We start from the raw sequence: 13581 nt of genomic DNA, 5'->3' as shown, positions 1-13581 counted from the left end.
TAAGTGCTTTTGTTCACAAATTGCTACTTTTCAGTGAGAGATTGGATTTCAAGGGAGGTCGAAATGCTTTGCTGCCAGTTTTGGAATACTGTCAATTCTAATGTTGGATTTGGGGCCATAAAGACATTTGCATAGAGACTGGCCTTTTGTCCAACAGAGAGCACAGAGGGTTATTGTTGACAGAAGATGGCATCTAGCACATTTAAGAATATGGGAGTATAACTCTGATGCTGTAGGTGGCATGATAAAATCTAGTTAGGAGGTGCTGTGGTTTTTAACTTTGAATGTGCTTTAATGGATTTTAAATGATTTTAAAACACTGTTTATGTTTAATTCTGTTTTCATATTTGTATATTTTTAATTGTATGCTAATGCTTTTATGTCAAGCTGCTTTGAGTCTCCTTCAGAAGAGATAAAGTGGGGTAATAATAATAATAATAATAATAATAATAATAATAATAATAATATGCTATTGTTACCTGGCTAGAACAGAGTTGGCAGCAAGGTTTGTAGAAAAATCTTGTCCTAGTAGTTATGTCCATGTTATTCATCCTGTTGTAAGTGAATAGTTGTTTAGTTTGGAAGATATCTATAAGCAATTACAGACCTGTCACTCAGAGTTTGTGAAACGAAATGTTTCTTCTCGGAAACTGATTTCTTATTAAAATAAATCAGTCTCAGAAATGCTACTAGATTCTTCTTCTCTTACCGTTTTTCTTTATTCCTTTCTTTTTATGCTGAAAGAGACTCAGGGCCTTTCCACATAGCTATATAACCCAGAATATCAAGGCAGAAAATCCCACAATATCTGATTTGAACTGGGTTTTCTGAATCCACACTGCCATATATTCCAGTTCAAAGCAGAAAATGTGGGATTTTATTCAGCTGTGTGGAAGAGGCCTCACATGCTTATCTATCTCTCTCTTTTTAAAAATAACACATACAGTGGAGTCTCACTTATCCAAGCTAAACGGGCCGGCAGAAGCTTGGATGAGCAAGTATCTTGGATAATAAGGAGGGATTAAGGAAAAGCATACTAACATCAAATTAGGTTATGATTTTACAAATTAAGCACCAAAACATCATGTTATACAACAAATTTGACAGAAAAAGTAGTTCAATACGCAGCAATGTGATGTTGTTATTACTGTATTTACGAATTTAGCACCAAAATATCATGATATATTGAAAACATTGACTACAAAAATGGCTTGGATAATCCAGAAACTTGGATAAGCGAGGCTTGGATAAGTGAGACTCTACTGTATCACAAAGATCAGCTGCTATGTGTGTATGAATATGTGCACACACAGCATTTAGGGATTATTTGTGGAAATGTGCCACTTTTAACTGAAAAACATTTTAAAGATATTTTTGTATATAAAAGTATATTTTGAGCAAAAAAGATATGCAAAAAACTTTTCTGAACTTTTCACCAAAAATCCTTAAATAAGAAAAAGTGATTGAAAAATATGCAAAAAAAAAAATTCTGGTAATCTTGCCTGGCAAGGAGAAATGTTTTTATTTTTGAATTTTGTGTGTGAGAATAAAATAAATATTTACATGCCTTGCCTACCTTAAAACAGCGTGATTACTTTCCCCAAATACACAGAGTGTAGAAAATACAATACTTACATAGTACATAAAACCACAAATATAAGAAATTGTAGACTGCATGTAGAAGAAAAAAACTCAGGGCAAGTCTATATTTGCTTCATCATTTTGAGTCTGTCAAATAAACATGGCAAGATAAAAAGAATGAGTGACTGAATAATGTGGTTTGTGCACAGTACAATAGAAGTAGGAAGCATGATGTCTTTTTTATGGATGTGACAAAACCCAAAGAAAAAGAACTTGCAAGACATTTCAGTTAATGCTGAAATGATCTGATTCTCTGCCCCATGCCTAACTAACTCGTATTATTTATTGGATCCATTCTGGTGACATAGGAGGGAATTTATAGCTGTGTCAATCCAAATGAACACTGGTTAAAACCAAACAGCATAATTTAAGGGTTGTTTTGAGTTTTTTGGGCTGTTCTTTTTATCTTGCCATGTTTTTTTGACAGACTCAAAATGATGAAGCATATTTTAATTTCTCACTCAGTTATTTTAATTTCCAAAGAGTTAGGATTCAATCGCATTTCCCTTTCAGGAAGGGAAAAGGTGAATGATGAGACAGGAGAAGATGGCTATCCGAGCTTCTTTCTTCAGTATAATAAGAGCTTTGATAAGCAAGCTAAAATATATTCTCCAAGGCTAGATTATATATGGAGTGATATGACATTGGCACTTATAGGATTGTGTTTTGGATGTGCTGTGGGATTTGCCTCAGCTTTCATTACTATCAGATCTTTGCTTATCCTGTGCCATTCCCAGCTCCTCCTGCACTCGGTTTCTCATGAATAGTTATTTTTATCTCCAATTTGTCAAGCAGCAAAGCTGGCACTCTCATCTGGTCTTCCTGACAACTCTGTCACTTCTGCAAATCTCAATATCTAGCTTTTGTAGGTTTGCTGGAAATTATTACTTTGTGGCTGATTGTCTGTTGCTGTTTTTGCAACTTAGATTTTCAGCCAGCTAAACTTTACTAGTATCCCAGTCATTTGTTGCCATGATTATTGGATGATATCTCTTGCATAGTGTGTGTTCTAATGAGCTCAATTTAAGCTTCTACATCTGGCACAGATAATAAGCATGACATCTCTGTTAGTCACAGCCATGGGTGGAATCAGCGGGTTTAGAGATTTAAAATAGATTTCTGTAGTCCCATCATAACATAGCTGAAAAAGATCAATCATTTCTATTCAGGCAAATGACATTGCTCCCCCCTGTCCAACCTTTAAGATATATACTATTTTAGAATATACTTCTAAATATACAGCTATTTTATATCCTACCCATAACTGTAACTTTTCTTACCTCTCCTTTCTTTTTCTTTCCCTTTCTTCCTTATTAGACATCCACAGCTTCAGTTTCTGCATGTTCTACAAAGTTTAAAAATGCCCCCTTTCAAATAAAAATAATTCCCAATGGATAGCTGAAGCTGAGAGTCTTTCAAAACATCAAGAGATTTAAATTTGTATGAAATTTTTAGGAACATGTGAGACACCTTGAGGATTTCATGAAAAAGAAAATAAATTTGTTTGATCCATACCACAGGGAATTAGATGCTATTTCTGCCTAGGAATCGGTACCTTTCTGAGCTTGTAGTGAATTCTAAAAAAAGGAGGGGGGATATGTATGTGAACATATGCAAAATAAATAAATAAATCCCAACCTAGCATATATTTCAATAAGATGTGCATAAATGTTTTGGTCCATGAGAGAGAGTGTGTGTCTATGTCTTCAATGTTGCCTATGAACTTACGGTGATCCCATGAGTGTCTAAGGCAGTGGTTCGCAAACTTATTTGGCCTACCGCCCCCTTTCCAGAAAAAAAAAATTACTCAACGCCCCCTGGAAAGGGGGGCATGGCTTAGAGGGGTGGGCATGACTCCTGCTCAAGAGCCTCTCCCTTAGTTCAAGATGCAGGGCTGGAAGGGGGAGGTGGAGGTGGACGGGGCTACAAATGGGCGACCAGGACTGGGATAGGCAGAGTTACGAGCTCTGAGGCAGGGCTGAGCTTCTATCCCTGTCCTGCAGTGCCTGCCAGGACACAGGGGGCAGGGCTAGAGGAGGGGGCTTCTTCCCAACTGCCTGACGGGGCTGAACCTCTGTACCCCACCTCCTTATTCTAACAAGCGCTTCAGAGGAAGTATACAGAGGCTTAGCCCTGTCTCGGGAAGAGGCTTCGCCCCCCCCAGCCCCACCCTTTAGTCCTAAAAGGCCTCTCAGGAGAGGTATAGAGGCTCAGCCCTGTCTCGGGCTCTTGGAAGAGGCCCCCGCCCCCTTCCCTAGCTCCGCCCTCTGTGTCCCAACAAGCATCTCAGGAGAGGTATAGATTCTCAGCCCTGTCTTGGGCTCTTGGGAAGAAGCCATGCCCACTCCTCCAGCTCCGCCCTCTGTGTCTTAACAGGCACCTCAGGTGCTCATCCCTGTCTCCGGCACTTGGGAAGAGTCCCCACCCCTCCCCAAGCCCCGGCTCCGTGTCCTAATAGGTGCCATCACCGCCCCCTGGATAGCTGCAGTGCCCACTTTGGGAATCACTAGTCTAAGGCAAGGAATAATCAGAGATGGCTTTGTCAGTTTCTTTCTCTGAAATATAGCCTGTAGTACCTGGTATTTTGTTAGCAATCTTATTTTGTTAGCAATCTCCCATCCGAGAACTAAGCAGAGCTGACCCTGCTTAGCTTCCAAGAGCAATGTGATCTGGTACCTGCATTTCATGTTTAATTCATGCATTTCAAAAAAGTGTACAAGGTAACAGAAAATGTATTTCTGTTTAAAATAGTTTCATAGGAAAGATGTGGAGGAGGAAAAAGGTGTAGTACACTGGTTTGTGAAATTGTTCATACACTGGTCAATAAGTCAGATTTTACAATGGCATATGAAACAAATTAACAGAAACACAAAACTTGCCAGTACAGTATCTGTGTGCAATGGCTTTTGCAAAGGCTTGCATAAGTAAGAGCTAAGTTTTGCAGATACAAAAAGTGGGTTTCTGAAAATATTGGAAACTTTGTATGAACAAAATATCACTATTGCTCTCAGTATTAGAACAGGTTATTTTCTCTATATGATGCTGTTGTGCACTCAACCTTAAAAGACTTCTGAAGATAGAACAGGACAATACCATTTTTGCTTGTCTCTGTACATATAGATGATTTCTGTTCAGCAGTGCATTTATTTATTTTCTGTTCCATGTATCTCCTAAAATGATTTACAGTAGCAGGCTTTCATCACTAGCAGATATTTTAAATCCAATTTCCCTTTATTTATTTGATTATTAAAGCCAGGGGAGATTTATTTATTTATTTATTTCATGTCAAAAGCATTGCATAATAAATATGTTCAAAACTGATAAAATAAAAGTATCACAAGCTGCTAAATAGATTTAGACCAAAAACGGGCAACAGCGACTGCATTGTCTGTAGCTTTAATCAGTTCTTCCTCTGTACATGTGTCTGGGCATTGTGGGCAAGCATACAGATACAGAGGTGTTTGTTCTGCTCCACAGTTGCACAAGGTGGAGGATTCTTTTAGGCAGTGTCATTTTGCCAGATTGTCTTTTGACCTGCGCACTCCACTTCTGAGTCTCTTCAGGGACTTACAAGTTGCAATTCCATCCAGTTGGAATTGCCTGATTTTGCTGCCCACAGGGATATTTTTGCTGTTTCTGGAGGAACATTTAGAGGAGTGATGTTTCTCATAAATCTTTTCCTAGATTTAAGTCTACTGGAAGGAGGCTAGTAGCCATACAGTGGGTGGCTTTCACAGTGTTCAACCTTAATATTCTTACAATTCGCAGCAACTTCTTGTTGCACATCAGGGGGGCAATGCCAACTAGCTTATAGAGTCTATCAACAGGTGTAAGTTTAAGACATCATGTGATTATTCTATATGTCTCATTCAATGTTATACTCACCTGCTTTGCGTGGGCAGACCTATGCGAAAGGGGGCAGGCATACTCAGCAGTTGAGTAAGACAAGGCTAAGGCCGATGATCTTTTTACTTTCGAGTCTGCACCCCATTCGCTATTAGTAAGTTTCTGCAGGATGTTAATGCATGCAACTACTTTGTGCTTAGTGTTCACACAGTGTTTCCTAGCATTCAGTCTAAGATTACACTGAGATATTTAGGGTTGAAACAGTGGAGATAAGAAGCTTCATTGATTTCAGTAGGCAGTTTTAAATAGCCTATAGCCCAAGAATAGCTGGTGAGAAGATGGGTGTTAATTTGAGGATCTGAACTATTCAGAATTCCTTCAAGCAGATTTGCAGATACGAAAAAGTGGAACATAACACATAACATTTATGTAAAATAAGTGTTCCTCCTTTGTAGATGTAGATGTTTTCTTTCCTCCTTCTTAGCTGACCAGCTCAGTACAAAAATATAATTTATTCCTGCCTCTTTTATTGCTTAGACAGAACCAGAATGCACTGAGAAATCCGTAAACACAAAAAGCCCACTGTGTTACTCTGAAAAGTAGTGAATTATAGTCCTGGCCATTGGAGTGGGAAAAATAAGACAGTTCGTTACTGAAAAAAAGCAACTCATTACCAAAGTAACACATTGAAGTAATAAGTTGCTTCCAAGCCTTGGCAATATACTGTATTTAGAAGATATTTAAAAGTGATGTTCCTTTAGGAACTGAATGATGCCTGTTTGTCATAACACATGACTTTACTTGACCACATATCTTGCTTTCTTTTGTAATGGGACACTGAAAGGTTTAAAAAAGGGCTTGATTTACAAATTTACTTGTTGAGGGCATGCATCTCTGAGGTTAAAACCGCTTTTGCAGAAGGTGTAATAGGTGAATAAGTCAAAATATTATTTCCACAGAGTGTCCAGGATGGTGGTGAATTGAAAGCATTTAAACACTGGGTTCATATTTTCAAATAAATTTTCAAATGTTTAGCTGTCTGTAATCTAACTAGCATCTTTAGCTCAGCTTTAGCGAGTTTGCTTCATTATTTGCATTCAGGGCATGTTCTGTATTGGCCTGATGACAAATGGCTACATGAAACACATTGGAGAATAGTGTGCTTTTACATTTTGAAGAGAAATGGCATTAAACAACATATTATGAATCATATTTCTCCTTGTTTACTAGCTCTCAAGAGATCCATAGAAGAACAGCTTTCCCTATTCTCTATTTCGTGTCAACTTGGTATACATACTTTTTAGGTAAAATGCTATTTGGTTTGAGATTTTTACTTAGTAAAAGTTTGGCATTTAATGTGACTTAATTTTAATAAAAGAAAAATGTTTCAATTACCAGGGAAGTGAATTGTTTTTTTAAAAAAATCCATATGCCTAGCATTTTATATATTTGGTTTAACTTCAAAAAGAAATTGCAGGAACATTTCTGTGTATAAAACACCATCTTGAAATCCAATAATTTACTTATACAACAACATAGAAGTATGTATTATGCAGATTTTATGACTGCATTTTAGCTTTGTTGACAATATGTGAACGTTAATCAAACTGCAGAGGAAAATACATACTTAAATAGTGTCAAAACTGGAAGCCTCTATGCCATTCATATAACATAGAAACCATTTAAGTTGTTTTAATCTGATAAATCAAAAAATAAATAGACCTCTCAAAAATATTGAAGCACATAGTTAATTCTTTGAATCTGATAGAATAAATTGTAGAAGAACATGGTATTGGGCAGGTTTCAAGTGGGAGAAGTCTCTTTCCCTCTTCAGTCCCATCTATGGTAACAAAACATCTCCAGAGGTATATAAACCCTGGTAGATCCTGCAGAAAGAGAATTAACTAGAATGTATATATTTATTCTTATTTTTGTCCCGGAGTAGGATCTAAGGCTGCTCAATTTTAAAAATTAATTAATTTTTTTAAAAGGACAGTTAAAATCACAATAGAAAATTATTTTAAAAACAATGAGAAAAGAAATAAAACAACTCAATAAGATATTCCACTGCTTCAGCATTGAAAGCTAACAAAAATGTCTTTGCTGATGAAAGGAAAACAGAGAGGGATGCAGACTAGCCTCTACCAGAAGTTTATTCCAGAGAGTGGGAACAGCCATCTCTCTTTCTCTCTTCCGTGTCCTCACCAAATGAGACTAGGTTGGTGGAGGGACCGAGAGACGGCCTTCCTCTGAAGATCTTAGAACTCTGGCAGGTTTGTATGGGATATACAGGCTTTTTGTAGTCTGGAAAGAAATCCAAGCTGAGGCGAACTAAAGCAGATGTTTGTTGGAATCCTTAGTCACAAAGGTACATGTAAAATCATTGTACTCACACCTGTCTTTTAGAATTGGAATCGATGGAGGAGTCCACATTTCACTCTACAACCGTAGTTCTCAACCTGGGGTCCTCAGATGTTTTTGGCGTACAACTTCCAGAAATCCAAGCCAGTTTACCAGCTGTTAGGATTTCTGGAAGTTGAAGGCCAAAAACATCTGGGATTATCACATTGTGAACCACTACTCCACAATGATCCTGGCCTGTGGTCAACAGTGGGAGATCAACAGTCAAAGAAGCAATGTTCAGCTGTGTTTTTCTCAGTGGAGAGGGACCTCTCAGGGTTTTCTAGAGGATGCTGCCTCTGTATATCCAGCAATAGAGACATAGCTGAATGCTCCCAAGCATTTGGAGGCCATTGCGGGGGGGGGGGGGGGGGGGAGGTTATGTGTGCAGGGAGGTGGGTGGCATCATGGGAACTTTACATTCCATCAAATCAATGTAAGACCATGGCCCATTTTATAGTTCTATGCTACCATCTCAAATGATGCATTTCATGGCCCTCCTGGATATTTTCATGGGGGATTAACATTTGGCAAAGTTTAATTTAAAAGTATAATTGAAGAAAAGATGGAGTCAAGATACAGAAAAAAGTTTACTGAAACTTGCTTGGGATTGCAAGATGTTCAACAATGTGTGTACCTCTTTCCTATCTCCTAAACAAGTTTAGATGTTACAGGAACAACAAGAAACTGGCAGATAAGGAGAATATCTGGGCTGGAATTACTACATATACCCATGTATAAGTTTAGAAATGTTAGTCAAAAAGACAGCTCCCAAAAAACCTGGGTCAACTTATTTACAGGTCAGTGTGACTACTGTACCTTCTTAGCTTTTATAAAAAATACACCATCCCTTTATTTGAATAAAATGGATAAAGATGAAAATTTAATGTATCTCAGGTGATGCTAAAAGAAAACCTAATCACCTTTACTCTCTCTGCCGCTGTACTGCTACTGGCCTTTTTGAATGACCAATACAGGAAAAAGATAATGGGCTCTTGAAGGGTTGTTGGTGCTTTCCCCTCTCTGCCTGGTATTTTCAATATATCCAGATGAGTAGTGCTGTTAGCACTCATATCTGCTCATGTTTCCAAATGCTGACTCATAGTAAACAAAACCCCAAATGGATTAGCAGGCAATTTGAATGGTGTCAGTTTGATTCTGTCTGGCAAGAAAGTTTTGTTTGCTCCACTTTCACAAAGAAACAAAGCAAAGATGCACCCACTCCAGTTGTTTTACAAACAAGAATTGCTGTGTTGAGAGAGGACACTACCCTTAATAAGATAATCTAATGCTGTTGCTACTGCTGTTTATTCATTGATAGCCTGTCTTTTTCCCAAAACTAGGATTCAAGGAGTTTTACAAAATGTAAAACAAAAACAAATTAAAATATATAGAAATACATCAGTAGAAATATTTGTTATTTTTAAAGGTAATTAATCTATATAATTAAAACACCAATTAATAGCAGACAATAAAAATAAGCAACAACAACAACAATTTCATGCTAGAATCCTCTTGGTTGGTATACAAATGTTCTGACTTGCTGGCAAAAAGAGATCAAGGGAGTCATCCTAGTCCTTATAGGAAAGGAGTTTTGTTATAATGATCACTATCAATTAGTGATGCACTTTCCAGTATTAACAAATCAATTCTTCACATTTGTTTCTAGTCCACAGAGGCTGTTTTTATTGTATCCATACAAGAATCTAAGCCAGTGGTTCTCAACCTGCGAGTTCCCAGATGTTTTGACCTTCAACTCCCAGAAATCCTAACAGCTGGGATTTCTGGGAGTTGTAGGCCCAAACACCTGGAGATCCACAGGTTGAGAACAACTGATCTAAGCTGAGAGATTGTGGTTGGGTCAAGACAAGCAAGGATCTGATCCCTCGGTCCAAAACTGACATTCTATCCACTGCAACACTCTACTGCTGAATTAAATGTCTGTCTAGATAACCAAGTGAACATTGTTATTTCAATGACGCTGTTGACTGATAACTTACTCCCCCTCTCTCCATTGGCTGTGTTGACCATATGAATGCACATTGCCTAAAATAGTTCTGGTTGTTAGTAAAGCTCCAAGAGATCATTTTCAGGCTTGATGTGTTTTAACTGAAGCTGCCAAGGACTGAACCAAGAGCTTTGCATTTGAATGAAAGCATGTCTTTCATAACTTAATTATGAGCCCTTCCCACGGTTTTCTATATTAGAAAGTGGTGACTTAATATGAATGTAGGTGAAAAAACCCACTACTATGCTTAAACCTAAAGTTATCTGTGTACTATCAGCATAGAATTTGCTGTTATTATGGATTTTTCCTCTTCTTGTAAGCCTCCCTGTGCTCATAGAATCATAGAATAGTAGAGTTGGAAGAGACCTCATGGGCCATCCAGTCCAACCCCCTGCTAAGAAGCAGGAAATTGCATTCAAAGCACCCCCGACAGATGGCCATCCAGCCTCTGCTTAAAAGCTTCCAAAGAAGGAGCCTCCACCACAGTCCGGGGGAGAGAGTTCCACTGCCGAACAGCCCTCACAGTGAGGAAGTTCTTCCTGATGTTCAGGTGGAATCTCCTTTCCTGTAGTTTGAAGCCATTGTTCCGTGTCCTAGTCTGCAGGGCAGCAAACCTTGCTCCCCAAACCTTTTCTGGAGAACAAGGACACAAAGGAGTGTGTGTGGGCAACAGAATCAGTCCCGTTGTGCAGATAAGATGTCCACTCACATATTGTTGGGTGGAGCCCTATAAGCCAGATGGTTACTTTGGAAACTTATTTATTTACAGTATTTATATTCCGCCCTTCTCACCTTGAAGGGGACTCAGGGCAGATCACAATACACAGATAGATGTGCCGTTTTTAGACATACAAGACAAAGACAGATGCACACAATTATACCTAACTTTAAAAATGTTGTTTTCTATTGAAGAAAATAAATATGAAATACAATGTATGAAAGAAACAAAATTTACATATAATCAAGTCCCATTGCAAAGCATTAATACAATGCATAGTACATAATCCAGGGGTCCCCAAACTAAGGTCCATGGGCTGGATGTGGCCCTCCAAAGTCATTTACCTGGTCCCTGTCCTAAACTTTAGACTTAGTGTTGACTTAAGTCTGAAACGACTTGAAGGCACACAGCAACAACAATCCTAATTTTGGACTATTTCATCATAGTCCGGCCTCCAACAGTCTGAGGGAATGTGAACCGGCCCTCCAATTAAAAGATTTGAGGATCCCTAACATAATCTGATCCCCAGAGTTATTGCCTAATTTAACCAAGTAAATCATTATATTATATGGGCATGAGTGAGCGCTTTGGGTCTAGCTTCTTGGATATGTTGATTGATTAGCTTAACAAATAAAAGAGAGCCAAAAGCCAAATGCTGATCTGGAATTATGCGAGGCAAGGCCATCTTAATGTGGCCTTGACCGGCATTAACCAAAGTCATGGGATACTCTGAATTTTGGCTCAGAATTTGGGTCCATGTAAATAGTTGGGCCAATTCTGAGGCAGAACTAGCCACAACTATTTACACTGCCATCCCCTTCCATTGGTCTCTGGTGCAATATGGGCACTGCTGGTAAGATGTTGCCTTCCATGATATTGGCCGAGGAGACAGAACAATCAAGGTAGGAAAGGGTAAGAAGAAAGGGCAATTACTTGTCTCCCCCTCCCCCCTTGACACCTTGGGTAGTGGTGTTGAACCAGATATGGTGCCACTGAAGAGTTTGAACTCCCCCCTGCTTCCACAATGGCCAGATGATGGCTGTGAACACCTTCCTGGGGTTGATCTACCTGGCTCTGGGATAATGGGTCAGTGCAGATCCACCTCATCTCTTTATTTGGTTCCTCGACTCTTTGTGTTCACTTTTATGAGAAAGCTATATTTTTGCATAGCATGAGGTGATGTTCATGGCATTTCCTGATTACCACTGTGATGCTATTAACTGTCTTGTGGCTAAAAGTAAAAACATGATTGGTTTCCTATGTGATAACTGAGAAACCAGAGAAAATGTTCAGCAGTCTGGAATGAATAGAACTTGTTGACTGGTAATGTTTCTTGAAAGATATCCCTCCACAATGTTGAGACAACAATACAATTCTACCACATATGCATGATGCTTCTCATTAATTCACATCCCTGCCGACACTTCAGGAATGTATTTTTGTAATGCTCAGGACTGGGATATGTAGTGCCCTAAATATGTTATAATTGCAACTCCAATGATAGCCATTGCAGACAATAGTGCAGAACATGCGACCTGAAGCCCTTAACATCTGGAATGTCATACATTTTGCATCTTTGTTCTAAATAATATTCCAGTGAAGTCTAGTGATGTTTCTCCATATTATGCCACCCCTTATGCTTAGCATCTCATCAGTCCACAATTAATCACTCAATGTTTACCTTCTATCCACTTATAAACAACATATAGGAACACTTAGCAAATATTGGATGAAATAATTTCAGGGAAATCCAGAATGCATTAAAAATACTAATGCACTCTTTATATCCAGTGCCTGCATGTGTATGTTAATCAGATCAATATGCTATAACAAAAATAATAGTGTATTAAAATAAGGAGACTGGATAACACTAATCATCCTCTTTTGTCTGTCGTTTCAATATGGAGCATTGTAGTATCAGTGGGTTTCCATAGAAACACTATAATGAAATGAAAATAAAACAGGTTCAGCTTTGAAGTGTTTCTCTATTGTTTAGTCCCTGTAGGAAAAAAATGTGACCATCACACACAAGCCCATCAGACTGCTGGTATGGAGCAGTAATGCAATATCAGTGGAGAATTTGAAGCAGCATGAAGGCTAACATGCTAGGATAGCTCGCAAGGTTCTGTATGGATGTTTTGATTTAATGCCCTTTACTACTGGGGATTCCTGGAGCTCAGAGTAATAGTGTCTTCTACATTAATGTGCAGTGAAGTGAACGTAGCATTAATCTTCATAGAAAGTTCACATCTCTCAAGACTGTAAGAAGGATAATATAATCCACATTAATAGAAGGAATGAGCCAGGTAACATTACATTTACATATACACTTGATTAAAGTGAGGTTTAATATTAGGTGTCCTTGCAATTTGTCACCATCAGTTATACAGAATGAAGCAGAGCTGGCTCTCTGTATCCACCGATTCTGTATCCATGGATTCAACCACCCACAGCTTGAAAATATTCCAACAAAAAAAAAATCTATGAACAAACCTTGATTTTGCTATTTAAGATAAAGACTGCCATTTCACTAGGGCATTGTATATAATGGGACTTCAGCATCCATGGGTTTTGATAGCCACTTAAGGCGGGGAGGAACCAAACCCTATCACATACCAAGGGCTCATTGTATAAAGACTTCAGTGAATATATTTGACATACAATTTTATTTTGCAGATAAATATTTTTTTTAAAAGTATCAGTTCTATAACAGGGCAATAATAACAACCTTCTCCCAGTTCATATTATGAATGGCCCTATGCATATGCTGAATTTATGTGGGGTAGGGGTGGGATTCATGTACAAAGCTCCAACTGGATGCATTTACAAAATTCCAAAATGTGCACATTTTCAAATATGCTTTAGGGACGAGTCAGTTCTATAACAGGGCAATAATAACCACCTGCTCCCACTTCATATTATGAATGGCCCTGTGTATATGCTGTATTGAGGGGGAGGGGTGGTTACA

General features: G+C 38.4%; 1 protein-coding gene across 1 annotated transcript in view; it reads right to left on the bottom strand.

Annotated features, from left to right (window-relative positions):
- Positions 1-13581, bottom strand: part of LOC103278639 (thioredoxin) — a 177838-nt gene that overhangs the window by 89668 nt on the left and 74589 nt on the right. Inside the window, 1 exon segment of the mRNA XM_008109139.3 lies at positions 480-552. Within this exon segment, the coding sequence (XP_008107346.2) occupies positions 480-551 (72 nt within the window). The 5' untranslated portion in view covers position 552.

The sequence above is a fragment of the Anolis carolinensis genome, chromosome 4, assembly GCF_035594765.1.
Source record: "Anolis carolinensis isolate JA03-04 chromosome 4, rAnoCar3.1.pri, whole genome shotgun sequence".
Classification (NCBI taxonomy): Eukaryota; Metazoa; Chordata; class Lepidosauria; order Squamata; family Dactyloidae; genus Anolis; species Anolis carolinensis.
Note: the sequence above shows the minus strand (reverse complement) of the source record. Positions and strands in the feature narration are given on the sequence as shown.